This window comes from Coregonus lavaretus (assembly GCF_964263955.1).
Source record: "Coregonus lavaretus genome assembly, chromosome: 20".
Lineage (NCBI taxonomy): Eukaryota > Metazoa > Chordata > Actinopteri > Salmoniformes > Salmonidae > Coregonus > Coregonus lavaretus.
The window spans coordinates 33982347-34009967 of record NC_140007.1 but is presented as its reverse complement, the minus strand read 5'-3'; the positions used below and the strand labels follow the sequence as shown (position 1 = coordinate 34009967).

At 39.0% G+C, this 27621-nt stretch overlaps 2 protein-coding genes and 1 long non-coding RNA gene across 3 annotated transcripts in view; all 3 read left to right on the top strand.

The window, feature by feature from the left end:
• LOC311148137 (C4b-binding protein alpha chain-like) overlaps positions 1–6916 on the top strand; it is a gene marked incomplete at both ends in the record, with an annotated part of 34346 nt that extends 27430 nt beyond the window's left edge. The window contains 6 exons of the mRNA XM_084185031.1: positions 175–274; positions 578–651; positions 2551–2724; positions 3473–3616; positions 4373–4622; positions 6889–6916. Coding sequence (XP_084041157.1) covers positions 175–274; positions 578–651; positions 2551–2724; positions 3473–3616; positions 4373–4622; positions 6889–6916 — 770 coding nt within the window. The remainder of the gene's footprint in view (positions 1–174; positions 275–577; positions 652–2550; positions 2725–3472; positions 3617–4372; positions 4623–6888) is intronic.
• Positions 6917–6944: 28 nt separating this feature from the next.
• On the top strand, positions 6945–21027 carry LOC311148136 (membrane cofactor protein-like; the record flags this gene model as incomplete). Its single annotated transcript, XM_084185030.1, has 5 exons — positions 6945–7032; positions 11487–11527; positions 20020–20202; positions 20899–20962; positions 21006–21027. The coding sequence occupies exons 1-5, from the start codon at positions 7025–7027 to the stop codon at positions 21025–21027; spliced, it is 318 nt and encodes a 105-aa protein (XP_084041156.1). The 5' UTR covers positions 6945–7024.
• A 3-nt stretch (positions 21028–21030) lies between these two features.
• On the top strand, positions 21031–26946 carry LOC311148010. Its single transcript, XR_014614848.1, has 3 exons — positions 21031–21072; positions 25666–25706; positions 26460–26946. It is a non-coding gene; the product is annotated as an uncharacterized lncRNA (long non-coding RNA).
• The last annotated feature ends 675 nt before the right edge of the window (positions 26947–27621 follow it).

The following is a 27621-nucleotide window of genomic DNA, read 5'->3' as shown; positions in this document are numbered from 1 at the left end:
TTGTAAATGTTTCCAGTTTTTAGTTACCCACTCGCAACTTGATATATTCATTGCCCATCCATAGATCTTCTTGAAATACTAGCCTGGAATTTGAACCTGTTTTGTGCTAACATTCAACTCTTTGCCACTCTGTCATTTTGAAAGTCTGACTGGTTTTCTCTGTGGTTGTTTCAGGGAAGTCGTGTGGCTCCCCAGGAGAAGTGATGAACGGCGATTTTGATCTCTCTGAGGGGATCTTGTTTGGCGACAAGGTTGTTGCTACCTGTAACACTGGGTCAGTGCAAGGCTATTTGCTTCCCCCCCCCCCCCCCCCCGAATTCTTTCTTGAGTGTTAGATGTGATTTCTTAGAGTTAACATGGCAACTGTCATGTTTCACAAAGCTGTCCATATGTAGGCCTAATTTTGTGATTTCCAAATAGGCCTTACTCAAACTTCCCTAAAAGTTAAACAAAAATGTTTTTTTATTTTTATGTTTGGCATATTATCTGTCATTACTATTTTGATCAGAGCTCTCTTGTAACCGTTGTTGTCCTAAAAGCAAAGCTCCAAAAACTGTCTAATCTTTCTATTTTTCAGCTATATGCTTGTGGGCAGTGGTGTAAGGACCTGTATGGACGGAGGCTGGGATGGCAGAGTTCCTGTATGTGAAGGTTAGTCATCTGAAGGAGCATGTCAAGTGAAAATAACAATAACTTTAACAGTTCTGTGCTTGTGCCTAAATCAAAACTCTTCATAACTGATCATAACTGCGGTTGTGCTCTAATCTGCAGTGGTGAAGTGTGGAAAGCCCCCCACCATTTTCAACGGTGGGCCTGTTGTCCCACCTGAAGAGACGTATAACTATGGAAGTGTAGTGCAATATGGCTGTGAGAAGGATTACACTCTGGTTGGAACTAAATCCATAACCTGCTCTGAGAATGGAGAATTCCAGCCAGCTCCACCTGAGTGTAAAAGTACGTTGAAAGCTTGCCTTTTTTCCCATTCTAAGTATGGTTGTTAACAAAATATAGAACTGCTCACATGAACTGCTTACAACAGGGGTGTCAAACTCATTCCATGGAGGGCCTAGTGTCTGATGGTTTTTGGTTTTTCCTTTCAATTAAGACCTAGACAACCAGGTGAGAGGAGTTCCTTACTAATTAGTGATCTTAATTCATCAATCAAGTACAATGGAGGAGTGAAAACCCGCAGACACACGGCCCTCCATGGAATGAGTTTGAAACATGTGGCTTACACTGATCAAATCTAAATGGGCTCCACTTTTTTCCTCCACCACACAATCGTGAGCATGTTCCAGATGACCTCCTCTGAAAGAAATGTGTAAATATCACAGTATCTAGCCTAATAAAATAGAACATAAGCACAGATGTGCATGAAACAGGCTAAGCAAGCAGTCTAAAACATGGATAATATGTAGGCCTATTCTAAAAACCATGATGCAACATTAAGCTCAGAGGAAGTGGTTTACAATAGAATCTACCCTATTTATTTGTTAGATAATGATTAGTTGCAGGATTCATAAATGGGTAACTATAACAACATTGTTTATTGCTTCAAGTAGTCTAAAACCAATAAATAATATACTTGGGTCACATTGTTCACCTCAAAACAGTAGCTAATGACATCTCTCTTTGTTTATGTCTGCAGTGGTCTCATGTCCTCCTCCTGTTATTGAGAATGCCGTTCTGTCTTTTGTGACATATAAGTGCAACGCTGGATATGAGATGGAGGGACAAGCCAGTCTGACCTGTGAAATAGAAGGCTGGTCAGCTCCTTTCCCTACATGCAGAGGTAAGACTGAGTTCAGTGTTTGTTATTTAACACACTTTGGCCTATATTTTAGCTCAGATAGATAGTTTGTGCATCATTTGGTGTGTAGGAACAGAGGACCAATGTGTCAGCAAACTGGCATTTTTTATGGAATTGACCTCCACTCATATAAACACATTGAGGCCTTTTTGATAAGAAAATATGGTGTGTGTGTGTTAATGTTCATGCTAATTGTTATTTTTCACCATATACATGCCTGTGCATAGCAACCTCAAGTATTTATTTTCCCTTTTTACATGTTATGAGTGATTGACTAGCTATCTGGTCCAACACCATTCTACTCCTCAGACCACACTGGCTGACTAAAGCATTTGAGGGATCAGAATCCTATGTCTTTGCATCTCTCTGTCTACAGACGGTGGTTTGAAGCTTACACTACTACAGTTTATGGGTTGAATTGACGGTGTTGTCTCCTGTATTTGTTCACCTTGGTCATTAACATTAACTCCATTTTGTTAATGTCTAGTCTAAAACATGTATAATATGTAGGCCTATTCTAAAAACCATGATGCAACATTAAGCTCAGAGGAAGTGGTTTACAATAGAATCTACCCTATTTATTTGTTAGATAATGATTAGTTGCAGGATTCATAAATGGGTGACTATAACAACATTGTTTATTGCTTCAAGTAGTCTAAAACCAATAAATAATATACTTAGGTCACATTGTTCACCTCAAAACAGTACCTAATGACATCTCTCTTTGTTTATGTCTGCAGTGGTCTCATGTCCTCCTCCTGTTGTTGAGAATGCCGTTCGGATTGAAGGCCGTCCCCCCTATACGTACAAGTCTTTTGTGACATATAAGTGCAACGCTGGATATGAGATGGAGGGACAAGCCAGTCTGACCTGTGAAATAGAAGGCTGGTCAGCTCCTTTCCCTACATGCAAAGGTAAGACTGATTTCAGTGTTTGTTATTTAACACACTTTGGCCTATATTTTAGCTCAGATAGTTTGTGCACCATTTGGTGTGTAGGAACAGAGGACCAATGTGTCAGCAAACTGTATTTGTTAATGGAATTGACCTGAACTCATATAAACACATTGAGGCCTTTTTGATAAGAAAATATGGTATGTGTGTTAATGTTCACGCTAATTGTTATTCTTCACCATATACATGCCTGTGCATAGCAACCTCAAGTATTTATTTTCCATTTTTACATGTTATGAGTGATTGACTAGCTATCTGGTCCAACACCATTCTACTCCTCAGACCACACTGGCTGACTAAAGCATTTGAGGGATCAGAATCCTATTTCTTTGCATCTCTGTCTACAGACGGTGGTTTGAAGCTTACACTACTACAGTTTATGGGTTGAATTGACGGTGTTGTCTCCTGTATTTGTTCACCTTGGTCATTAACATTAACTCCATTTTGTTAATGTCTAGTCTAAAACATGTATAATATGTAGGCCTATTCTAAAAACCATGATGCAACATTAAGCTCAGAGGAAGTGGTTTACAATAGAATCTACCCTATTTATTTGTTAGATAATGATTAGTTGCAGGATTCATAAATGGGTGACTATAACAACATTGTTTATTGCTTCAAGTAGTCTAAAACCAATAAATAATATACTTGGGTCACATTGTTCACCTCAACAGTAGCTAATGACATCTCTCTTTGTTTATGTCTGCAGTGGTCTCATGTCCTCCTCCTGTTATTGAGAATGCCGTTCTGTCTTTTGTGACATATAAGTGCAACGCTGGATATGAGATGGAGGGACAAGCCAGTCTGACCTGTGAAATAGAAGGCTGGTCAGCTCCTTTCCCTACATGCAAAGGTAAGACTGAGTTCAGTGTTTGTTATTTAACACACTTTGGCCTATATTTTAGCTCAGATAGATAGTTTGTGCATCATTTGGTGTGTAGGAACAGAGGACCAATGTGTCAGCAAACTGGCATTTTTTATGGAATTGACCTCCACTCATATAAACACATTGAGGCCTTTTTGATAAGAAAATATGGTGTGTGTGTGTTAATGTTCATGCTAATTGTTATTTTTCACCATATACATGCCTGTGCATAGCAACCTCAAGTATTTATTTTCCCTTTTTACATGTTATGAGTGATTGACTAGCTATCTGGTCCAACACCATTCTACTCCTCAGACCACACTGGCTGACTAAAGCATTTGAGGGATCAGAATCCTATTTCTTTGCATCTCTGTCTACAGATGGTGGTTTGAAGCTTACACTACTACAGTTTATGGGTTGAATTGACGGTGTTGTCTCCTGTATTTGTTCACCTTGGTCATTAACATTAACTCCATTTTGTTAATGTCTAGTCTAAAACATGTATACTATGTAGGCCTATTCTAAAAACCATGATGCAACATTAAGCTCAGAGGAAGTGGTTTACAATAGAATCTACCCTATTTATTTGTTAGATAATGATTAGTTGCAGGATTCATAAATGGGTGACTATAACAACATTGTTTATTGCTTCAAGTAGTCTAAAACCAATAAATAATATACTTGGGTCACATTGTTCACCTCAAAACAGTACCTAATGACATCTCTCTTTGTTTATGTCTGTAGTGGTCTCATGTCCTCCTCCTGTTGTTGAGAATGCCGTTCGGATTGATGGCCGTCCCCCCTATATGTACAAGTCTTTTGTGACATATAAGTGCAACGCTGGATATGAGATGGAGGGACAAGCCAGTCTGACCTGTGAAATAGAAGGCTGGTCAGCTCCTTTCCCTACATGCAAAGGTAAGACTGATTTCAGTGTTTGTTATTTAACACACTTTGGCCTATATTTTAGCTCAGATAGTTTGTGCACCATTTGGTGTGTAGGAACAGAGGACCAATGTGTCAGCAAACTGTATTTGTTAATGGAATTGACCTGAACTCATATAAACACATTGAGGCCTTTTTGATAAGAAAATATGGTATGTGTGTTAATGTTCACGCTAATTGTTATTTTTCACCATATACATGCCTGTGCATAGCAACCTCAAGTATTTATTTTCCATTTTTACATGTTATGAGTGATTGACTAGCTATCTGGTCCAACACCATTCTACTCCTCAGACCACACTGGCTGACTAAAGCATTTGAGGGATCAGAATCCTATTTCTTTGCATCTCTCTGTCTACAGACGGTGGTTTGAAGCTTACACTACTACAGTTTATGGGTTGAATTGACGGTGTTGTCTCCTGTATTTGTTCACCTTGGTCATTAACATTAACTCCATTTTGTTAATGTCTAGTCTAAAACATGTACAGTGGGGGGAAAAAAAGAATTTAGTCAGCCACCAATTGTGCAAGTTCTCCCACTTAAAAAGATGAGAGGCCTGAAATTTTCATCATAGGTACACGTCAACTATGACAGACAAATTGAGAAAAAAAAATCAAGAAAATCACATTGTAGGATTTTTAATGAATTTATTTGCAAATTATGGTGGAAAATAAGTATTTGGTCACCTACAAACAAGCAAGATTTTTGGCTCTCACAGACCTATAACTTCTTCTTTAAGAGGCTCCTCTGTCCTCCACTTGTTACCTGTATTAATGGCACCTGTTTGAACTTATTATCAGTATAAAAAACACCTGTCCACAACCTCAAACAGTCACACTCCAAACTCCACTATGGCCAAGACCAAAGAGCTGTCAAAGGACACCAGAAACAAAATTGTAGACCTGCACCAGGCTGGGAAGACTGAATCTGCAATAGGTAAGCACCTTGGTTTGAAGAAATCAACTGTGGGAGCAATTATTAGGAAATGGAAGACATACAAGACCACTGATAATCTCCCTCGATCTGGGGCTCCACGCAAGATCTCACCCCGTGGGGTCAAAATGATCACAAGAACGGTGAGCAAAAATCCCAGAACCACACGGGGGGACCTAGTGAATGACCTGCAGAGAGCTGGGACCAAAGTAACAAAGCCTACCATCAGTAACACACTACGCCGCCTTGGACTCAAATCCTGCAGTGCAGACGTGTCCCCCTGCTTAAGCCAGTACATGTCCAGGCCCGTCTGAAGTTTGCTAGAGTGCATTTGGATGATCCAGAAGTGGATTGGGAGAATGTCATATGTCATATGGTCAGATGAAACCAAAATAGAACTTGTCGTGTTTGGAGGACAAAGAATGCTGAGTTGCATCCAAAGAACACCATACCTACTGTGAAGCATGGGGGTGGAAACATCATGCTTTGGGGCTGTTTTTCTGCCAAGGGACCAGGACGACTGATCCGTGTAAAGGAAAGAATGAATGGGGCCATGTATCATGTGATTTTGAGTGAAAACCTCCTTCCATCAGCAAGGGCATTGAAGATGAAACGTGGCTGGGTCTTTCAGCATGACAATGATCCCAAACACACCGCCCGGGCAACGAAGGAGTGGCTTCGTAAGAAGCATTTCAAGGTCCTGGAGTGGCCTAGCCAGTCTCCAGATCTCAACCCCATAGAAAATCTTTGGAGGGAGTTGAAAGTCAGTGTTGCCCAGCGACAGCCCCAAAACATCACTGCTCTAGAGGAGATCTGCATGGAGGAATGGGCCAAAATACCAGCAACAGTGTGTGAAAACCTTGTGAAGACTTACAGAAAACGTTTGACCTGTGTCATTGCCAACAAAGGGTATATAACAAAGTATTGAGAAACTTTTGTTATTGACCAAATACTTATTTTCCATCATAATTTGCAAATAAATTCATAAAAAATCCTACAATGTGATTTTCTGGATTTTTTTTCCTCATTTTGTCTGTCATAGTTGACGTGTACCTATGATGAAAATTACAGGCCTCTCTCATCTTTTTAAGTGGGAGAACTTGCACAATTGGTAGCTGACTAAATACTTTTTTCCCCCACTGTATAATATGTAGGCCTATTCTAAAAACCATGATGCAACATTAAGCTCAGAGGAAGTGGTTTACAATAGAATCTACCCTATTTATTTGTTAGATAATGATTAGTTGCAGGATTCATAAATGGGTGACTATAACAACATTGTTTATTGCTTCAAGTAGTCTAAAACCAATAAATAATATACTTGGGTCACATTGTTCACCTCAACAGTAGCTAATGACATCTCTCTTTGTTTATGTCTGCAGTGGTCTCATGTCCTCCTCCTGTTATTGAGAATGCCGTTCTGTCTTTTGTGACATAGAAGTGCAACGCTGGATATGAGATGGAGGGACAAGCCAGTCTGACCTGTGAAATAGAAGGCTGGTCAGCTCCTTTCCCTACATGCAAAGGTAAGACTGATTTCAGTGTTTGTTATTTAACACACTTTAGCCTATATTTTAGCTCAGATAGTTTGTGCATCATTTGGTGTGTAGGAACAGAGGACCAATGTGTCAGCAAACTGGCATTTTTAATGGAATTGACCTGAACTCATATAAACACATTGAGGCCTTTTTGATAAGAAAATATGGTGTGTGTGTGTTAATGTTCATGCTAATTGTTATTTTTCACCATATACATGCCTGTGCATAGCAACCTCAAGTATTTATTTTCCCTTTTTACATGTTATGAGTGATTGACTAGCTGTCTGGTCCAACACCATTCTACTCCTCAGACCACACTGGCTGAGTAAAGCATTTGAGGGATCACAACAGTAAAGTGTTTTGACAGACCGGACAAGAATAGTTAGTGGCCTAATTATATGTAATGTCTTTATAGCCCTTCTGACTACAACAAAGCCCCCCACTACCACTACTGCAGCTACTACAAAGAGAACCATAGTCCACGTTTACATACACCTTAGCCAAATACATTTAAACTCAGTTTTTCACAATTCCTGACATTTAATCCTAGTAAACATTCCCTGTTTTAGGTCAGTTAGGATCACCACTTTATTTTAAGAATGTGAAATGTCAGAATAATAGTAGAGAATTCTTTATTTCAGCTTTTATTTCTTTCATCACATTCCCAGTGGGTCAGAAGTTTACATGCACTCAATTAGTATTTGGTAGCATTGCCTTTAAATTGTTTAACTTGGGTCAAACGTTTCGGGTAGCCTTCCACAAGCTTCCCACAATAAGTTGGGTGAATTTTGGCCCATTCCTCCTGACAGAGCTGGTGTAACTGAGTCAGGTTTGTAGGCCTCCTTGCTCGTACACGCCTTTTCAGTTCTGCACACAAATCTTCTATACGATTTGAGGTCAGGGCTTTGTGATGGCCACTCCAATACCTTGACTTTGTTGTCCTTAAGCCATTTTGCCACAACTTTGGAAGCTTTAACTTCCTGACTGATGTCTTGAGATGTTGCTTCAATATATCCACATAATTTTCCTTCCTCATGCCATCTATTTTGTGAAGTGCACCAGTCCCTCCTGCAGCAAAGCACCCCCACAACATGATGCTGCCACCCCCGTGCCTCACGGTTGGGATAGTGTTCTTCCGCTTACAAGCTCCCGCCTTTTTCCTCCAAACATAACGATGGTCATTATGGCCAAACAGTTCTATTTTTGTTTCATCAGACCAAAGGACATTTCTCCAAAAAGTACGATCTTTGTTCCCATGTGCAGTTGCAAACCGTAGTCAGTTTTTTTTGTTGTTGCCGGTTTTGGAGCAGTGACTTCTTCCTTGCTGAGCGGCCTTTCAGGTTATGTTGATTATAGGACTTGTTTTACTGTGGATATATATACTTTTGTACGTGTTTCCTCCAGCATCTTTGCAAGGTCCTTTGCTGTTGTTCTGGGATCGATTTGCACTTTTCGCACCAAAGTACGTTCATCTCTAGGAGACAGAACGCGTCTCATTCCTGAGCGGTATGATGGCTGTGTGGTCCCATGGTGTTTATACTTGCGTACTATTGCTTGTGCAGATGAACGTGGTACCTTCATGTGTTTGTAAATTGCTCCCAAGGATGAAGCAGACTTGTGGAGGTCTACTATTCTTTTTCTGATGTCTTGGCTGATTTCTTTTGATTTTCCCATGATGTCAAGCAAAGAGTCACTGCGTTTGAAGGTAGGCCTTGAAATACATCCACAGGTACACCTCCAATTGACTCAAATTATGTCCATTAGCCTATCAGAAGCTTCTAAAGCCATGACATCATTTTCTGGAATTTTCCAAGCTGTTTAAAGGCACAATGAACTTAGTATATGTAAACTTCTGACCCACTGGAATTGTGATACAGTGAATTATAAGTGAAATAATCTGTCTGTAAACAATTGTTGGAAAAATTACTTGTCATGCACAAAGTAGTTGTCCTAACCAACTTGCCAAAACTATAGTTTGTTAACAAGACATTTGTGGAGTAGTTGAAAAACAAGTTTTAATGACTCCAACCTAAGTGTATGTAAACTTACGACTTCAAGTGTATATACTCAGTCAGTTTATTAGGTACACCACCCGTTCACGAAAAAGGATCGCTCCTACAGACAGTGAGTCACGTGGCCATGGCTTGCTATATAAATCAGATATCGAGGCATTCAGTGACTGTTTAATTGAACATTAGAATGGGCTAAACGAGTGACCTATGTGACTGAGCGTTGTATGATCATCAGTGCCAGGCACGCCGGATCCAGTATCTAAGAAACAGCAGCCGGGCTTTTCACACACTGGGCTTTTCACGCACGACAGTGTCTAGGGTTTACCGAGAATGGTGGGAAAAGCAAAAAAACATCCAGTCAGCGGCAGTCCTGTGGGCGAAAACAGCTTGTTGATGAGGGAGGTCGAAGGAGAATGGCAAGAATCGTGCAAGCTAACATGCAGGCCATAAACAGGCAAATAATGAAACAGTACAACAGTGGTGTGCAGAACGGCATCTCGGAACGCACAACTCGTCGATCCTGGTCAGGGATGGGCTATTGCATCAGGAGACCACACCGGGTTTCACTGCTATCAGCTAAAAACAAGAAGAGGAGGCTCAAGTGGGCACGTGATCACCAACACTGGACAATTGAGGAGTGGAAAAACATTGCCTGAAACATGACGAGTTCAGTTCACTTGAGTGGCCTGAGCATTCCCCAAACCTCAACCCAATAGAGCATCCTTGGGATGAAATGGAACGGGCTGTTCGCAGCATGAATGTACCGCCGTCCAATCTGCAGCAACTGCGAGATGCCATCGCGTCGTCATGGAACAACATCCCTGTGAAATGTTTCCGACACCTTGTTGAATGCCCCGAAGAATTCAGGCTGTTCTGGAGGCAACGGGGGGTCTGACCTGGTACTAGATGGGATCCCTTATTGATGTCACCTGTTAAATCCACTTCAATCAGTGTAGATGAAGGGGAGGAGACCGGTTAAAGAAGGATTTTTAAGCCTTGAGACATAGATTGTGTAAGTGTGCAATTCAGATGGTGAATTGGCAAGACACATTAATTTAAGTGCCTTTCGAATGGGGTATGGTAGTAGGTGCCAGACGCAACTGCGTTTTCACGCTCAACAGTTTCCCATGTGTATCAAGAATGGTCCACCAGCCAACTTGACACAACTGTGGGAAGCATTGGAGTCAACATGGACCAGCATCCTTGTGGAACGCTTTCGACAGCTTGTAGAATCTATGCTGAGGGCAAAAGGGGGTGCAACTCAATGTTTTGTACACTCAGTATACTGTATATAGCCTAGCAGTGGCTTTGCTTCTGACCCCTCATGTTCTTCTCCATAGCATTACCTAACCTACAGGAAATCAGAGAGTGCCTGTTGTACAGCTGAATGACCTGAATTCACATGTTTTAGTGTTGATAGAGAGAAGATATTATGCTAACACTTTGCACCTAACACCTTAACTCATTGTATTAGCCTAACCTTTGATCCTTTGTGGTAATACAATAACCCAGTGGTGTCTGTCTGAGGCTTTGGAAGGACCTCAACACCAAGTTACATGTCATAGTCTGTGGCTGAGGTGCAGAATCATCATTGGTTCTGTGAAGTATACTCAGCCTAATATGCTCACTACATTCCCCTAGTAAGTTGTGTCCAAAGTGATATGCTTGTCTAAACTTTCATTGACACTTGAATTATACATTCAAATGTAATCTGATTGGCATCCAGTGGTAGTTTATGGTGGCTTTTCTCCATCAGACTCTCCTTCACCTGAAACAAAGGATAGATTGTGATCTGAATATGTAACAAAGTACATGTCAAGTAGTCATGGAGAAAAACAACCCATATCAAATGCATGAAGTAATCATCACTCTGTCCTCACAAACGGCTGAACCCTATCTTGAGTTATGTGAGCTCTTGGCCTACCTCTAACATGGAAATAAACTATTGGATGTGTTGAAATGGAACACTAGTTTGTTCACCAGTGTGCCATGCCACTAACTAGATCTGGAATGATAAACTTAATTCTCTACACCCACCATACCGATCACTTATCGCAGGTATTTTGCTGATATCGTTCATTTCGAAAAGTAGTCTTTACTAGAGAAATGTGGAGTTTGAAATGACATTTTTGCTAATATGGGTGATTTGTTAATCGGACAATTGATGGCTTCAACCATCAAACTAGTAGTTTAAAGATTGATGATAATAAAAATATTTTGTAAAAAACAGTTACACATTGTTATTAACTTATTGTTCTATTGATCGTTATCACATAAATTCAGGAAATGCATCGCAATATGGATATTTTTTTCCATATCGCCGAGCACTACCACCAACACCACCTCATTCTTTCACTACATTCTTTTGATTTGTTTTATCTAACGTCAGTTTCCTGTGTGTGTTAACCCAAATATCACTTCTTTATGTAGAAGAGTACCTGGTCCCACTGATCAATCCCCGAAGCCCAGCGGTAAGCTATGCCCCAGTTGCTATCTATTGGTGTTGTATATGATGTAAGGATGGGCATTTGAAATTATTTCAGTATTCAAATAATATCATATTTTTTCGGATATCCGGATAGTCGAAATACATGTTTTAAATAATGTTATTTTTGTTTACGTCAATGGAGACTTGCTCGCGTGACTCGAGAGAGAACCAGGTGTGCTGCGATCTGACAGTCTGTGTGGCACAGAGGGAGAGAGAGAAAGTAGCCAAACCGACTCGCGCTAGTTAGATAATTTAAGGCTGCAACAAATTTGTGTATCATGATTTCTTATATTGCCTTGACTGCATCAAATCATTGTTATGCTAGCTAGCTACAGTAGCCAGCTAGCCACAGTAGCCAGCTAGCTAACTAAAGTAGCTAGGAAAATTGAGGCTACTTTGCTGCGCTCCCTGTCAAATGTCTACAACTCCATTCATATTTGAATAACTGTGCCCATCCCTAATGTTGTTACAACCAATATTTATTACCTATTTGCTGTCTATTGATGTTGTATATGATGTTGTTACAACAGTTAGCTATCACCTAGTTGCTATCTATTGGTGTTATATATGATGTTACAACAGTTAGCTATCACTCAGTTGCTATCTATCGATGTTGTACAGTATATGATGTTCTCTTTGATGGTTCAAGCAGTATTTAGGCAATTTAGTGATGACTCGCCTTCACTGCAAATTCATGTCACCTTCCTTCCTTCTGTGTATGCTTATTTATTTACAGACAACACTGGGTTAATAGCAGGCTGTGTTGTAGGTGTACTTGGTAAGTTGCAGCAGAAGTTGTTTTTGAATGACGAGCTACATGGATAACAACTATCAATCATGGAAGATACCATAGGCTATTGCAGTCCAACATTAGTGATGTAACATTAGCATCATGCTAATAAGTGGGAAAATAGTAAAATTCACAGAACTATTCTTCTGATGAAGAGATTCATTTAATTGGCAACTTTTTTTGTTTTCAAATCAAGTTATCATTCAACAATTGTGTACTTGTTGCTGTACTATTAATTAATGTTCTAATACATACTCACCAATGTGTAGGCTTTTTAATACCTTGGGAGTATTTTGTTTCTTGTGCAGAACTGACAGTTATTTGTAATTTGCTTTTGTTACTGGCATACAGACCTATAACAATACCACTTGTCATGCCAATATTATTTTTCCATTATATTCACAATAAGGAAAAGGATCAGGTATGTGTTTTTTTTTTTGGGGGGGGGAATGGATCAGCTTAATATTGCAGATAGATTGTATCTTCTATCAATGTAATTGTCTGCATCACTTCCAATCCCCCATGTTTATTTTTTATTTTTTTATATATATACTCCCCTTTATTACTTTTCAACCCCACCATCCTTTCCCTACTTGGAGTAAATTAGTGAACAACAATGCCCAGGCCTCTACTTCCGGTCTATACTTACTATCTACACCTTATGGACAGAGTTAATTTTACAATAATTCTAATATATATATATATTATTTTTTATTTTATTTTTTTTGCTCCTGAACTTCTTCTACTCTCAACCTCTCCGATCATTTTCATGATGTCCATCCGGTTTGCTTCTATATGCCATATCTTTCTAACTGTGCTCTTTCCCAAAAGCTCCCAACATACAACCTATATACTTATTATGGACACAGTATGCTTACATTATTAGCTATCTTTGTTATTATTTGTTGTTATTTGTTATTAGTCCCATCCTTCAACTCTATTCAATACCTCCCATCTATCTCTTAACACCATCCATATAGGATTTCTATTTGCCATATATATTTCAACCGTACTGTGATGTTTTACAAAAGTTCTGAACCTTTCTATTCTCATTGCTTCTACAGATTGTGAATTAAAAATAAACAGTTTTGCTAAAAGTATTATTATATTATTGATTGATTGACTATGACTTTTCAGATCACCCAGTAATGCTATCTGCAAGGTTAGTTCCAGGTAAATATTGCAATCCTTTAGCCATTCCTGGACCTGTGTCCAAAAACAAGCTACAAATGGACAGAACCAAAACAAATGATCCAATGATTCCGTCTCTTCACAGCAAAATCTGCAGAGCTGGGAAGATTGTATCCCCCATATAAATAACATTCTATTGGTAGCAAGAATTTTATATAATAATTTAAATTGAAAGATTCTAATTTTTGAATCCGGTGTCGTTTTGCGTGTCAGTTCATAAACACTATGCCATGGGATCGGTACATCAAAGATCTCTTCCCAACTATTTTGCAATCTATATGGGACGGCTGTCAATCCTTTGGTCCTTAAGTGAAACTGATATACTTTTTTATTTATCAGAGTTTTCCTTAACCAATTATGTTCTTTAATGCAAGGCCGACAGACAAGTTCCTTACTTTCTCCCCCTTCCACTTTCCTCTTCCATTTTTGCGGTAAGGCATCAATTATTTGGTTGTAATTTTGAGTAGAGCAGACATTTCCATATGTTTTTGTTAGCTGCATGTGCATCATAACTCCACCGGTCCTACCGATGATATCATTTACGAAGATTATACCTTTTTTAAACATTCTGTCAAAAAATACAGGTTTTTTGTCAATTAGTATATTTGAATTTAACCACAATATTTGTTGCATTATTTGTTCTGTTGTTTCTGGAGGATTAAATTGAAATTGCAACCAACTTTCTATGGCTTGTTTTAGAAATAGTGACATTTGGGAGATTATTTCCTTTTCAAATAACTGAAAGTGAGAGGTTGTAATCTGAATAAAGGGAAAAAGGCCTTTCTTGAACATTGGGTGAGACAATCTTACTAATTTGCTTGAGAACCAGTTCGGATTTACGGTAAGTATAACTTTTGTATGACTGAAGCTTTTAGTGATAGGTCTAATGCTTTAATATTTAATAATTTCTGTCCTCCGAATTCATATTCATTATATAAATATGCTCTTTTAATTTTGTCTGGCTTGCCGTTCCAAATAAAATTGAATATTTTTTTCTCATATAATTTAAAAAACTGTTCGCTAGGCGTAGGCAAGACCATAAGCAAATAGGTAAACTGGGATAATACTAATGAGTTAATCAGGGTGATTTTTTTCCACAAATTGACAGGTATTTTCCTTTCCATGGTAGTAAGATCTTATCTATTTTTGCTAATTTTCTATTAAAATGTATTGAAGTGAGATCATTTATTTCCTTTGGGATATGTATTCCGAGTATATCCACATCACCATCAGACCATTTTATTGGTAAACTACATGGTAATGTAACATTTTTATTTTTTAGTGATCCAATACGTAATATAGTACATTTGTCATAGTTTGGTTGTAATCCAGAGAGGTTAGAAAATGTATCTAGATCCTCTATGAGGCTGTGGAGGGATTCTAGTTGTGGATTTAAGAAAAAACATGAATCATCAGCGTACAATGACACCTTTGTTTTTAAGCCCTGTATTTCTAATCCTCTGATATTATTATTATTGGATCTGATTTTAATAGCTAACATCTCGATGGCCACAATAAATAGATATGCCGATAGTGGACAACCTTGTTTCACTCCTCTTGACAGTTTAAAACTTTCTGAGAAATAGCCATTATTTACTATTTTACACCTAGGGTTACTATACATGATTTTGACCCATTTTATAAGAGATTCTCCAAAATTGAAATGCTCCAGGCATTTATATATAAACCCCAGTCGAACTTTATCAAATGCCTTTTCGAAGTCTGCTATGAATAGCAGGCCTGGTTTCCCATATTTTCCATAGTGTTCTATTGTTTCCAATACTTGCCTTATATTATCTCCAATGTATCTTCCATGTAAAAAACCTGTCTGATTAGAATGAATAATATCCGACAATACCTTTTTAATTCTATGCGCTATACATTTTGCTAGGATTTTTGCATCACAACACTGCAGTGTAAGGGGCCTCCAATTTTGTAAATGGACTGGATCTTTATATTTTCCACTTGTATCCTGTTTCAGTAATAATGAGATCAGTCCTTCTTCTTGAGTGTCAGATAATCTACCATTTACATAGGAGTGGTTAAAACATGCTAATAATGGTCCTCTTAGTATATCAAAAAAGGTTTGGTATACCTCGACTGGTATGCCATCCAACCCTGGAGTTTTCCCGGACTTAAAGTCTTTAATTGCATCCAGAAGTTCCTCCTCTGTAATTTCCCCTTCACATGAGTCTTTCTGTGTGGCTGTTAATTTGACATTATCAATAGAAAAAAAATCTCTACAATTAGCTTCAGTTAGAGGAGATGGAGGTGACTGAAAAGAAAACATATGCTTAAAGTACTTTGTTTCTTCCTTCAAAATATCATTTGGTGAATTATGGGTGACTCCGTCAATTGTAACCAGTTTCATTAAGTTCTTTTTGGTAGCATTCCTATGTTGAAGATTAAAAAAGAATTTTGTGCATTTTTCCCCATATTCCATCCAGTTTGCTTTATTTTTATAATATATTACACTTGATCTTTCTTGAATAAGTTTCTCCATTTCTTTTTGTTTTTCCTCTAATTTATTCTGAGCCTCTATGTTACAGTTTTTATTGCCATCTATCTGTTCTGTTAGACTTTCTATTTCCTTTCTTAGTATAAACTCTTTTAACCTAAATTGCTTTTGTTTTCGAGATGAGTACTGAATTGCATGGCCTCTAAAGGCACATTTAAAGGTGTCCCATACAATAAGGGGATTCGCTGTACCTATGTTATGTTGGAAAAATTCAGTTATAAATTCCTTTGTTCTAATTATAAATAAATTATCATCCAATAGGCTTTGATTAAATTTCCAATATCCTCGCCCACGTGGAAATTCAGTAAGAGTAATGTATATGCCTATTATATGATGGTCTGACCACATTCTGTCCCCTATCAACACTTTTTTTACTTTTGGTGCCAACGAGAATGAGATAAGAAAGAAGTCAAGACGACTAGCTTGATTCAGTCTCCGCCATGTATATCTCACTAGATCAGTATATTTAAGCCTCCATATATCTACTAGTTCTAATGTATCCATGACATTCACAATTTCCTTAAGAGCATGTGGGTGATTGTTTGTGGTGTGATTTCCTTTACGGTCCATTGAGCTATTTAAAACAGTATTATAATCCCCCACCATAATAATATTGTCTTGAGTTGCTTGCAGGCTTGATAATTTATTATATATATTGTCAAAGAATTGTGGATCATCATTATTTGGTCCGTAAAGGTTAATGAGCCATATCTGTTTATGGTCCAATAACATATTTAAAATAATCCATCTACCTTGTGTATCTATTTGTACAATTTGCACATTCGGATCGAAATTACTATTAATTAATATCATCACCCCTTTTGAATTTCTTTGCCCATGGGAGAAGTATATTTCCCCCCCCCATTCTTTTTTCCACGCTACTTCATCTCGAATTGTTGAATGAGTTTCCTGTATACAATAGATATTATATTCCTTCTCTTTGAGCCATGTAAATATTGTTCTTCTTTTGTTATTATCAGCTAAGCCATTACAATTATAACTGGCTATACTTATTTCACCATACACCATAATGAGATACAAGTTTCAAGTCTATTTATCATTATATATGTTTGTAAATTTACCAATAAAAAAATAGCGTAATGATTGAGTGTCCATATAGCTGTACCGTGATATTTGCATTGCTACGGAGTAACCCTTCAATTGTTCTCCACTAATTCCCCCGCTAAAGCCCCTCCCCATCCCAAGTTGAGCCGTCATCCCAGTGATCAGCATCCCACCCACGTCCCTCCGTATCCCTAAGGCCCCGAGAGGCCAGGACCCATCCATCGAAAACAGCACATAGTGCCACCCACAAAACAGAAGCAGATTAACTGCCAAAAGCATTTCCAATGCTTTCACCTCATATATATATATATATATATAACTATTTTTTTATTTTATTATGCATATCCTATTTTCCATCATTATCAATTAATATGCGTAATAATGTTGGCAGTTCACGCGTAGGATTCTAACATATAACCCGGATTGCCATTGTATTACATTTAATTCATTGACAAGCAATTATTATCCTAGCAAATAATTCCCGCGGTCCATCCCATACCCTCCCCCCCAACATCCCCACCCCCCCACAACAGATGCCAGACAAGCACACACGCACATACTCACATACTCCAACACACTCAACCCCCCTCCTCCACAGTCCACCATAAAAACAGATACTCAACAGCTGTTATATCCCAGAGCCCACCTCGAGAAACAACTTGATTTACGAGTGCACATACAGTTAATGCTGACTGGGAAAGCATGCAGATTGAGTAGAAATTGATAACAATGTGAGATTTGATTAATCTACTTAATCTATGTCAAGTCCTAGGTGATGGAGATCAGATCCACCCTCTTCACCTGAGACACAAACACTCTGATCCCCTGTTGTAACCATTTTCCCAAGCATCTCCATGCGGTCAGACCTTTGATTATTTTGTGCCACCTGGGCTACAATGATAAACCCCCTCTCTGATTGTCCGAGTGTGACCCCCTCCCCATGGGTTACTGCAGCCAGTGTTGCCAGCACTGCCACTACCTGGGTGGGCGTACCCCACCGGAATCCCCACCGGCTAGGTAAAAGGTCTTCAAGGTTCTCATTAGCAGCTTTGAGAATTTCCTTGTATATTATGCTCTCCCATCAGGGGGCTCTGGCTTTGTAGGACCAACCTTGCCAGGCAGGCTCAGAACCTTGAGGGGGCGGTGCTGCTCAAGTAGGTCTCTGACCGTATTTATTTATCTGTTTAGGCTGCATATTCACAGCAGGTCCATAAAAGAGATGGGAACTTCTCTTTGGTATATGGGTCGCTCAGGTGGGTGTCCAGGTTATAGGGTTAGGGATCTTTCCATCATGATAGGACAATGAAAAATTAGATTAGATGTATACTATATTTAAAAATGTATATCCTTCATCTACACAAAATTGAAAGCTCTCTCTCTGTACCCCTGCTCATAGACCCCCGGTCGGCTCTGGGATATGCAACCATTTCCCCTCTCACTCACTTAACGCCGCACCTTTTCAAACACAAAAATGCACACCACATGGTTGACTGGGGAAGAAATGGGCCGAGCATGCAAACGCACCCGCATCCACATCTGCCGCAAAGGGGAAAGGACGCCAGAGAGAACACAGGACCAACCACAACAACCATCCGCCAAAACAACAACCTCCCGCCAAAAAAGCCATGTTCTAATTATTTGTATTTAAATATGTATTATTCTGCTTGTTATATCGTTTTATCCTTTTATAAAATACTATACTTACTATAAATGTTATTTAATATTACAATCCCTATCATTGCTAGTATCAGGTGCTCCAATATTTGACTCCTCTATTACAACTTTTAGAATAGCCATGGAGTAGTCTTTGTGTCTCTGAACATTTGGTTGTCAATATATAATTTATCCACCACTAGTGCAACACGTTTCCCTTTTAATCTGTTTTCCTTGAAGATTGGGTACAGAACTTTGCGCCTTTCTACAATCTCTCTCGGGAACTGATCATTCATGCCTATTTTCGTGCCAGCAAGTCTTTTTCCCAGGCTTTTCACCATAGCTTTATCCTTAAAAAAAGCAAATTTGGCAACGATTGGGCGCTCATATTTCTGGCCTCTTTTTCCGAAACGATGTACACGTTCGAGTTGGATTTTATCGACAGCCTCGAGTGGGATTTGTAGCGCTGTATGCAGGAAGTCCTTCATAATATTCTCTGTTATTTCTCCCTCCTTTTCCTGAATACCCGTAAGTACTAGATTTTCCCTCATTGATCTAGTTTGGATGTCTAGTAAGGCTTCTCTCAGAAGATTGTTCTCCTTTTTTAGTTCCCTAACGTTCGTTTCCATTTTAGAGACTGTCACTTTTAATTCTTTGGTTTCTTTCTCCATTACCAAAGCTTTTTCGTCACTCATTTGAAGACTCGCTTTCAACTCTTTTACGTCTTTACTGACCAATTCTAATATGCCCAATTTGTCATTTATCGACTTCAACAGGTCGCTTTCCACACTTACCATACCCAGTGGTGAAAAGCATATATCATCCGTATCAGTCGATGAGTCGCGTTTCCTTTTGGGGATCGGCTCTCCACGCTTGTCTTCAGTCATGTTTGGGTGTTGCGTGTTGATGTAATATTTGTCGATATATTTCTCTAGCCTTATGATCTGTTTTGTGTTATTATCCAGATTGAATTATATTAACTGCGAATATATGAAATGCTAATATTTAGTCTAACTTACTGATTTTGAATATTATGTTTTTATCTTGAGGTGTTTCGTACCGATTTTCTATTCAATACGCCATCTTGTCTACGCGTGCCCCGCGTACCTTGAACAGACAATCTTACAACGCACTAAATTTTCCTTATCTGAAGGAGCATGTCAAGTGAAAATAACAATAACTTTAACAGTTCTGTGCTTGTGCCTAAATCAAAACTCTTCATAACTGATCATAACTGCGGTTGTGCTCTAATCTGCAGTGGTGAAGTGTGGAAAGCCCCCCACCATTGTCAACGGTGGGCCTGTTGTCCCACCTGAAGAGACGTATAACTATGGAAGTGTAGTGCAATATGGCTGTGAGAAGGATTACACTCTGGTTGGAACTAAATTCATAACCTGCTTGGAGAATGGAGAATTCCAGCCAGCTCCACCTGAGTGTAAAAGTACGTTGAAAGCTTGCCTTTTTTCCAATTCTAAGTATGGTTGTTAACAAAATATAGAACTGCTCACATGAACTGCTTACAACAGGGGTGTCAAACTCATTCCATGGAGGGCCTAGTGTCTGATGGTTTTTGGTTTTTCCTTTCAATTAAGACCTAGACAACCAGGTGAGAGGAGTTCCTTACTAATTAGTGATCTTAATTCATCAATCAAGTACAAGGGCGGAGTGAAAACCCGCAGACACACGGCCCTCCATGGAATGAGTTTGAAACATGTGGCTTACACTGATCAAATCTATATGGGCTCCACTTTTTTCCTCCACCACACAATCGTGAGCATGTTCCAGATGACCTCCTCTGAAAGATAAATGTGTAAATATCACAGTATCTAGCCTAATAAAATGGAACATAACCACAGATGTGCATGAAACAGGCTAAGCAAGCAGTCTAAAACATGGATAATGTGTAGGCCTATTCTTAAAACCATGATGCAACATTAAGCTCAGAGGAAGTGGTTTACAATAGAATCTACCCTATTTATTTGTTAGAAAATGATTAGTTGCAGGATTCATAAATGGGTGACTATAACAACATTGTTTATTGCTTCAAGTAGTCTAAAACCAATAAATAATATACTTGGGTCACATTGTTCACCTCAAAACAGTAGCTAATGACATCTCTCTTTGTTTATGTCTGCAGTGGTCTCATGTCCTCCTCCTGTTGTTGAGAATGCCGTTCGGATTGAAGGCAGTCCCCCCTATATGTACAAGTCTTTTGTGACATATAAGTGCAACGCTGGATATGAGATGGATGGACAAGCCAGTCTGACCTGTGAAATAGAAGGCTGGTCAGCTCCTTTCCCTACATGCAAAGGTAAGACTGATTTCAGTGTTTTGTTATTTAACACACTTTGGCCTATATTTTAGCTCAGATATTTTGTGCATCATTTGGTGTGTAGGAACAGAGGACCAATGTGTCAGCACACTGTATTTTTTAATGGAATTGACCTGAACTCATATAAACACATTGAGGCCTTTTTGATAAGAAAATATGGTGTGTGTGTGTTAATGTTCATGCTAATTGTTATTTTTCACCATATACATGCCTGTGCATAGCAACCTCAAGTATTTATTTTCCCTTTTTACATGTTATGAGTGATTGACTAGCTGTCTGGTCCAACACCATTCTACTCCTCAGACCACACTGGCTGACTAAAGCATTTGAGGGATCACAACAGTAAAGTGTTTTGACAGACCGGACAAGAATAGTTAGTGGCCTAATTATATGTAATGTCTTTATAGCCCTTCTGACTACAACAAAGCCCCCCACTACCACTACTGCAGCTACTACAAAGAGAACCATAGTCCACGTTAAGAGCATTTTGATACTGCTTGGCACAATCCTAATGTTATTTATTTATTTATTTATTTATTTATTTATTTATTTATTTATTTATTTATATATATATATCACACACACACACACAGTTGAAGTCGGAAGTTTACATACACCTTAGCCAAATACATTTGAACTCAGTTTTTCACAATTCCTGACATTTAATCCTAGTAAAAATTCCCTGTTTTAGGTCCGTTAGGATCACATCACCACTTTATTTTAAGAATGTGAAATGTCAGAAATATAGTAGAGAATTCTTTATTTCAGCTTTTATTTCTTTCATCACATTCCCAGTGGGTCAGAAGTTTACATGCACTCAATTAGTATTTGGTAGCATTGCCTTTAAATTGTTTAACTTGGGTCAAACGTTTCGGGTAGCCTTCCACAAGCTTCCCACAATAAGTTGGGTGAATTTTGGCCCATTCCTCCTGACAGAGCTGGTGTAACTGAGTCAGGTTTGTAGGCCTCCTTGCTCGTACACGCTTTTTCAGTTCTGCACACAAATCTTCTATACGATTGAGGTCAGGGCTTTGTGATGGCCACTCCAATACCTTGACTTTGTTGTCCTTAAGCCATTTTGCCACAACTTTGGAAGCTTTAACTTCCTGACTGATGTCTTGAGATGTTGCTTCAATATATCCACATAATTTTCCTTCCTCATGCCATCTATTTTGTGAAGTGCACCAGTCCCTCCTGCAGCAAAGCACCCCCACAACATGATGCTGCCACCCCCGTGCCTCACGGTTGGGATAGTGTTCTTCCGCTTACAAGCTCCCGCCTTTTTCCTCCAAACATAACGATGGTCATTATGGCCAAACAGTTCTATTTTTGTTTCATCAGACCAAAGGACATTTCTCCAAAAAGTACGATCTTTGTTCCCATGTGCAGTTGCAAACCGTAGTCAGTTTTTTTTTTTTGCCGGTTTTGGAGCAGTGACTTCTTCCTTGCTGAGCGGCCTTTCAGGTTATGTTGATTATAGGACTTGTTTTACTGTGGATATATATACTTTTGTACGTGTTTCCTCCAGCATCTTTGCAAGGTCCTTTGCTGTTGTTCTGGGATCGATTTGCACTTTTCGCACCAAAGTACGTTCATCTCTAGGAGACAGAACGCGTCTCATTCCTGAGCGGTATGATGTCTGTGTGGTCCCATGGTGTTTATACTTGCATACTATTGCTTGTGCAGATGAACGTGGTACCTTCATGTGTTTGTAAATTGCTCCCAAGGATGAAGCAGACTTGTGGAGGTCTACTATTTTTTTTCTGATGTCTTGGCTGATTTCTTTTGATTTTCCCATGATGTCAAGCAAAGAGTCACTGCGTTTGAAGGTAGGCCTTGAAATACATCCACAGGTACACCTCCAATTGACTCAAATTATGTCCATTAGCCTATCAGAAGCTTCTAAAGCCATGACATCATTTTCTGGAATTTTCCAAGCTGTTTAAAGGCACAATGAACTTAGTATATGTAAACTTCTGACCCACTGGAATTGTGATACAGTGAATTATAAGTGAAATAATCTGTCTGTAAACAATTGTTGGAAAAATTACTTGTGTCATGCACAAAGTAGTTGTCCTAACCAACTTGCCAAAACTATAGTTTGTTAACAAGACATTTGTGGAGTAGTTGAAAAACAAGTTTTAATGACTCCAACCTAAGTGTATGTAAACTTACGACTTCAAGTGTATATACTCAGTCAGTTTATTAGGTACACCACCCGTTCACGAAAAAGGATCGCTCCTACAGACAGTGAGTCACGTGGCCATGGCTTGCTATATAAATCAGATATCGAGGCATTCAGTTACTGTTTAATTGAACATTAGAATGGGCTAAACGAGTGACCTATGTGACTGAGCGTTGTATGATCATCAGTGCCAGGCACGCCGGATCCAGTATCTAAGAAACAGCAGCTGGGCTTTTCACACACTGGGCTTTTCACGCACGACAGTGTCTAGGGTTTACCGAGAATGGTGGGAAAAGCAAAAAAACATCCAGTCAGCGGCAGTCCTGTGGGCGAAAACAGCTTGTTGATGAGGGAGGTCGAAGGAGAATGGCAAGAATCGTGCAAGCTAACATGCAGGCCATAAACAGGCAAATAATGAAACAGTACAACAGTGGTGTGCAGAACGGCATCTCGGAACGCACAACTCGTCGATCCTGGTCAGGGATGGGCTATTGCATCAGAAGACCACACCGGGTTTCACTGCTATCAGCTAAAAACAAGAAGAGGAGGCTCAAGTGGGCACGTGATCACCAACACTGGACAATTGAGGAGTGGAAAAACATTGCCTGGAACATGACGAGTTCAGTTCACTTGAGTGGCCTGAGCATTCCCCAAACCTCAACCCAATAGAGCATCCTTGGGATGAAATGGAACGGGCTGTTCGCAGCATGAATGTACCGCCGTCCAATCTGCAGCAACTGCGAGATGCCATCGCGTCGTCATGGAACAACATCCCTGTGAAATGTTTCCGACACCTTGTTGAATGCCCCGAAGGATTCAGGCTGTTCTGGAGGCAACGGGGGGTCTGACCTGGTACTAGATGGGATCCCTTATTGATGTCACCTGTTGAATCCACTTCAATCAGTGTAGATGAAGGGGAGGAGACCGGTTAAAGAAGGATTTTTAAGCCTTGAGACATAGATTGTGTAAGTGTGCTATTCAGATGGTGAATTGGCAAGACACATTAATTTAAGTGCCTTTCGAATGGGGTATGGTAGTAGGTGCCAGACGCTACTGCGTTTTCACGCTCAACAGTTTCCCATGTGTATCAAGAATGGTCCACCAGCCAACTTGACACAACTGTGGGAAGCATTGGAGTCAACATGGACCAGCATCCCTGTGGAACGCTTTCAACAGCTTGTAGAATCTATGCTGAGGGCAAAAGGGGGTGCAACTCAATGTTTTGTACACTCAGTATACTGTATATAGCCTAGCAGTGGCTTTGCTTCTGACCCCTCATGTTCTTCTCCATAGCATTACCTAACCTACAGGAAATCAGAGAGTGCCTGTTGTACAGCTGAATGACCTGAATTCACATGTTTTAGTGTTGATAGAGAGAAGATATTATGCTAACACTTTGGCACCTAACACCTTAACTCATTGTATTAGCCTAACCTTTGATCCTTTGTGGTAATACAATAACCCAGTGGTGTCTGTCTGAGGCTTTGGAAGGACCTCAACACCAAGTTACATGTCATAGTCTGTGGCTGAGGTGCAGAATCATCATTGGTTCTGTGAAGTATACTCTGCCTAATATTCTCACTACATTCCCCTAGTAAGTTGTGTCCAAAGTGATATGCTTGTCTAAACTTTCATTGACACTTGAATTATACATTCAAATTGAATCTGATTGGCATCCAGTGGTAGTTTATGGTGGCTTTTCTCCATCAGACTCTCCTTCACCTGAAACAAAGGATAGATTGTGATCTGAATATGTAACAATGTACCTGTCAAGTAGTCATGGAGAAAAACAACCCATATCAAATGCATGAAGTAATCATCACTCTGTCCTCACAAACGGCTGAACCCTATCTTGAGTTATGTGAGCTCTTGGCCTACCTCTAACACGGAAATAAACTATTGGATGTGTTGAAATGTAACGCTAGTTTGTTCACCAGTGTGCCATGCCACTAACTAGATCTGGAATGATAAACTTAATTCTCTACACCCACCATACCGATCACTTATCGCAGGTATTTTGCTGATATCGTTCATTACGAAAGTAGTCTTTACTAGAGAAATGTGAAGTTTGAAATGACATTTTTGCTAATATGGGTGATTTGTTAATCGGACAATTGATGGCTTCAACCATCAAACTAGTAGTTTAAAGATTGATGATAATAAAAATATTTTGTAAAAAACAGTTACACATTGTTATGAACTTATTGTTCTATTGATTGTTATCACATAAATTCAGGAAATGCATCGCAATATGGATATTTCTTTCCATATCGCCGAGCACTACCACCAACACCACCTCATTCTTTCACTACATTCTTTTGATTTGTTTTATCTAACGTCAGTTTCCTGTGTGTGTGTGTTAACCCAAATATCACTTCTTTATGTAGAAGAGTACCTGGTCCCACTGATCAAACCCCGAAGCCCAGCGGTAAGCTATGCCCCAGTTGCTATCTATTGGTGTTGTATATGATGTAAGGATGGGCATTTGAAATTATTTCAGTATTCAAATAATATCATATTTTTTCGGATATCCGGATAGTCTAAATACATGTTTTAAATAATGTTATTTTTGTTTACGTCAATGGAGACTTGCTCGCGTGACTCGAGAGAGAACCAGGTGTGCTGCGATCTGACAGTCTATGTGGCACAGAGGGAGAGAGAGAAAGTAGCCAAACCGACTCGCGCTAGTTAGATAACTTAAGGCTGCAACAAATTTGTGTATCATGATTTCTTATATTGCCTTGACTGCATCAAATCGTTGTTATGCTAGCTAGCTACAGTAGCCAGCTAGCCACAGTAGCCAGCTAGCTAACTAAAGTAGCTAGGAAAATTGAGGCTACTTTGCTGCGCTCCCTGTCAAATGTCTACAACTCCATTCATATTCGAATAACTGTGCCCATCCCTAATGTTGTTACAACCAATATTTATTACCTATTTGCTGTCTATTGATGTTGTATATGATGTTGTTACAACAGTTAGCTATCACCTAGTTGCTATCTATTGGTGTTATATATGATGTTACAACAGTTAGCTATCACTCAGTTGCTATCTATCGATGTTGTACAGTATATGATGTTCTCTTTGATGGTTCAAGCAGTATTTAGGCAATTTAGTGATGACTCGCCTTCACTGCAAATTCATGTCACCTTCCTTCCTTCTGTGTATGCTTATTTATTTACAGACAACACTGGGTTAATAGCAGGCTGTGTTGTAGGTGTACTTGGTAAGTTGCAGCAGAAGTTGTTTTTGAATGACGAGCTACATGGATAACAACTATCAATCATGGAAGATACCATAGGCTATTGCAGTCCAACATTAGTGATGTAACATTAGCATCATGCTAATAAGTGGGAAAATAGTAAAATTCACAGAACTATTCTTCTGATGAAGAGATTCATTTAATTGGCAACTTTTTTGTTTTCAAATCAAGTTATCATTCAACAATTGTGTACTTGTTGCTGTACTATTAATTAATTTTCTAACATATACTCACCAATGTGTAGGCTTTTTAATACCTTGGGAGTATTTTGTTTCTTGTGCAGAACTGACAGTTATTTGTAATTTGCTTTTGTTACTGGCATACAGACCTATAACAATACCACTTGTCATGCCAATATTATTTTTCCATTATATTCACAATAAGGAAAAGGATCAGGTATGTGTTTTTTTTTTTTTGGGGGGGGAATGGATCAGCTTAATATTGCAGATAGATTGTATCTTCTATCAATGTAATTGTCTGCATCACTTCCAATCCCCCATGTTTATTTTTTATATTTTTATATATATACTCCCCTTTATTACTTTTCAACCCCACCATCCTTTCCCTACTTGGAGTAAATTAGTGAACAACAATGCCCAGGCCTCTACTTCCGGTCTATACTTACTATCTACACCTTATGGACAGAGTTACTTTTACAATAATTCTATTATATATAATTTTTTTTAATTTTTATTTTTTTTGCTCCTGAACTTCTTCTACTCTCAACCTCTCCAATCATTTTCATGATGTCCATCCGGTTTGCTTCTATATGCCATATCTTTCTAACTGTGCTCTATCCCAAAAGCTCCCAACATACAACCTATATACTTATTATGGACACAGTATGCTTTACATTATTAGCTATCTTTGTTATTATTTGTTGTTATTTGTTATTAGTCCCATCCTTCAACTCTATTCAATACCTCCCATCTATCTCTTAACACCATCCATATAGGATTTCTATTTGCCATATATATTTCAACCGTACTGTGATGTTTTACAAAAGTTCTGAACCTTTCTATTCTCATTGCTTCTACAGATTGTGAATTAAAAATAAACATTTTTGCTAAAAGTATTATTATAT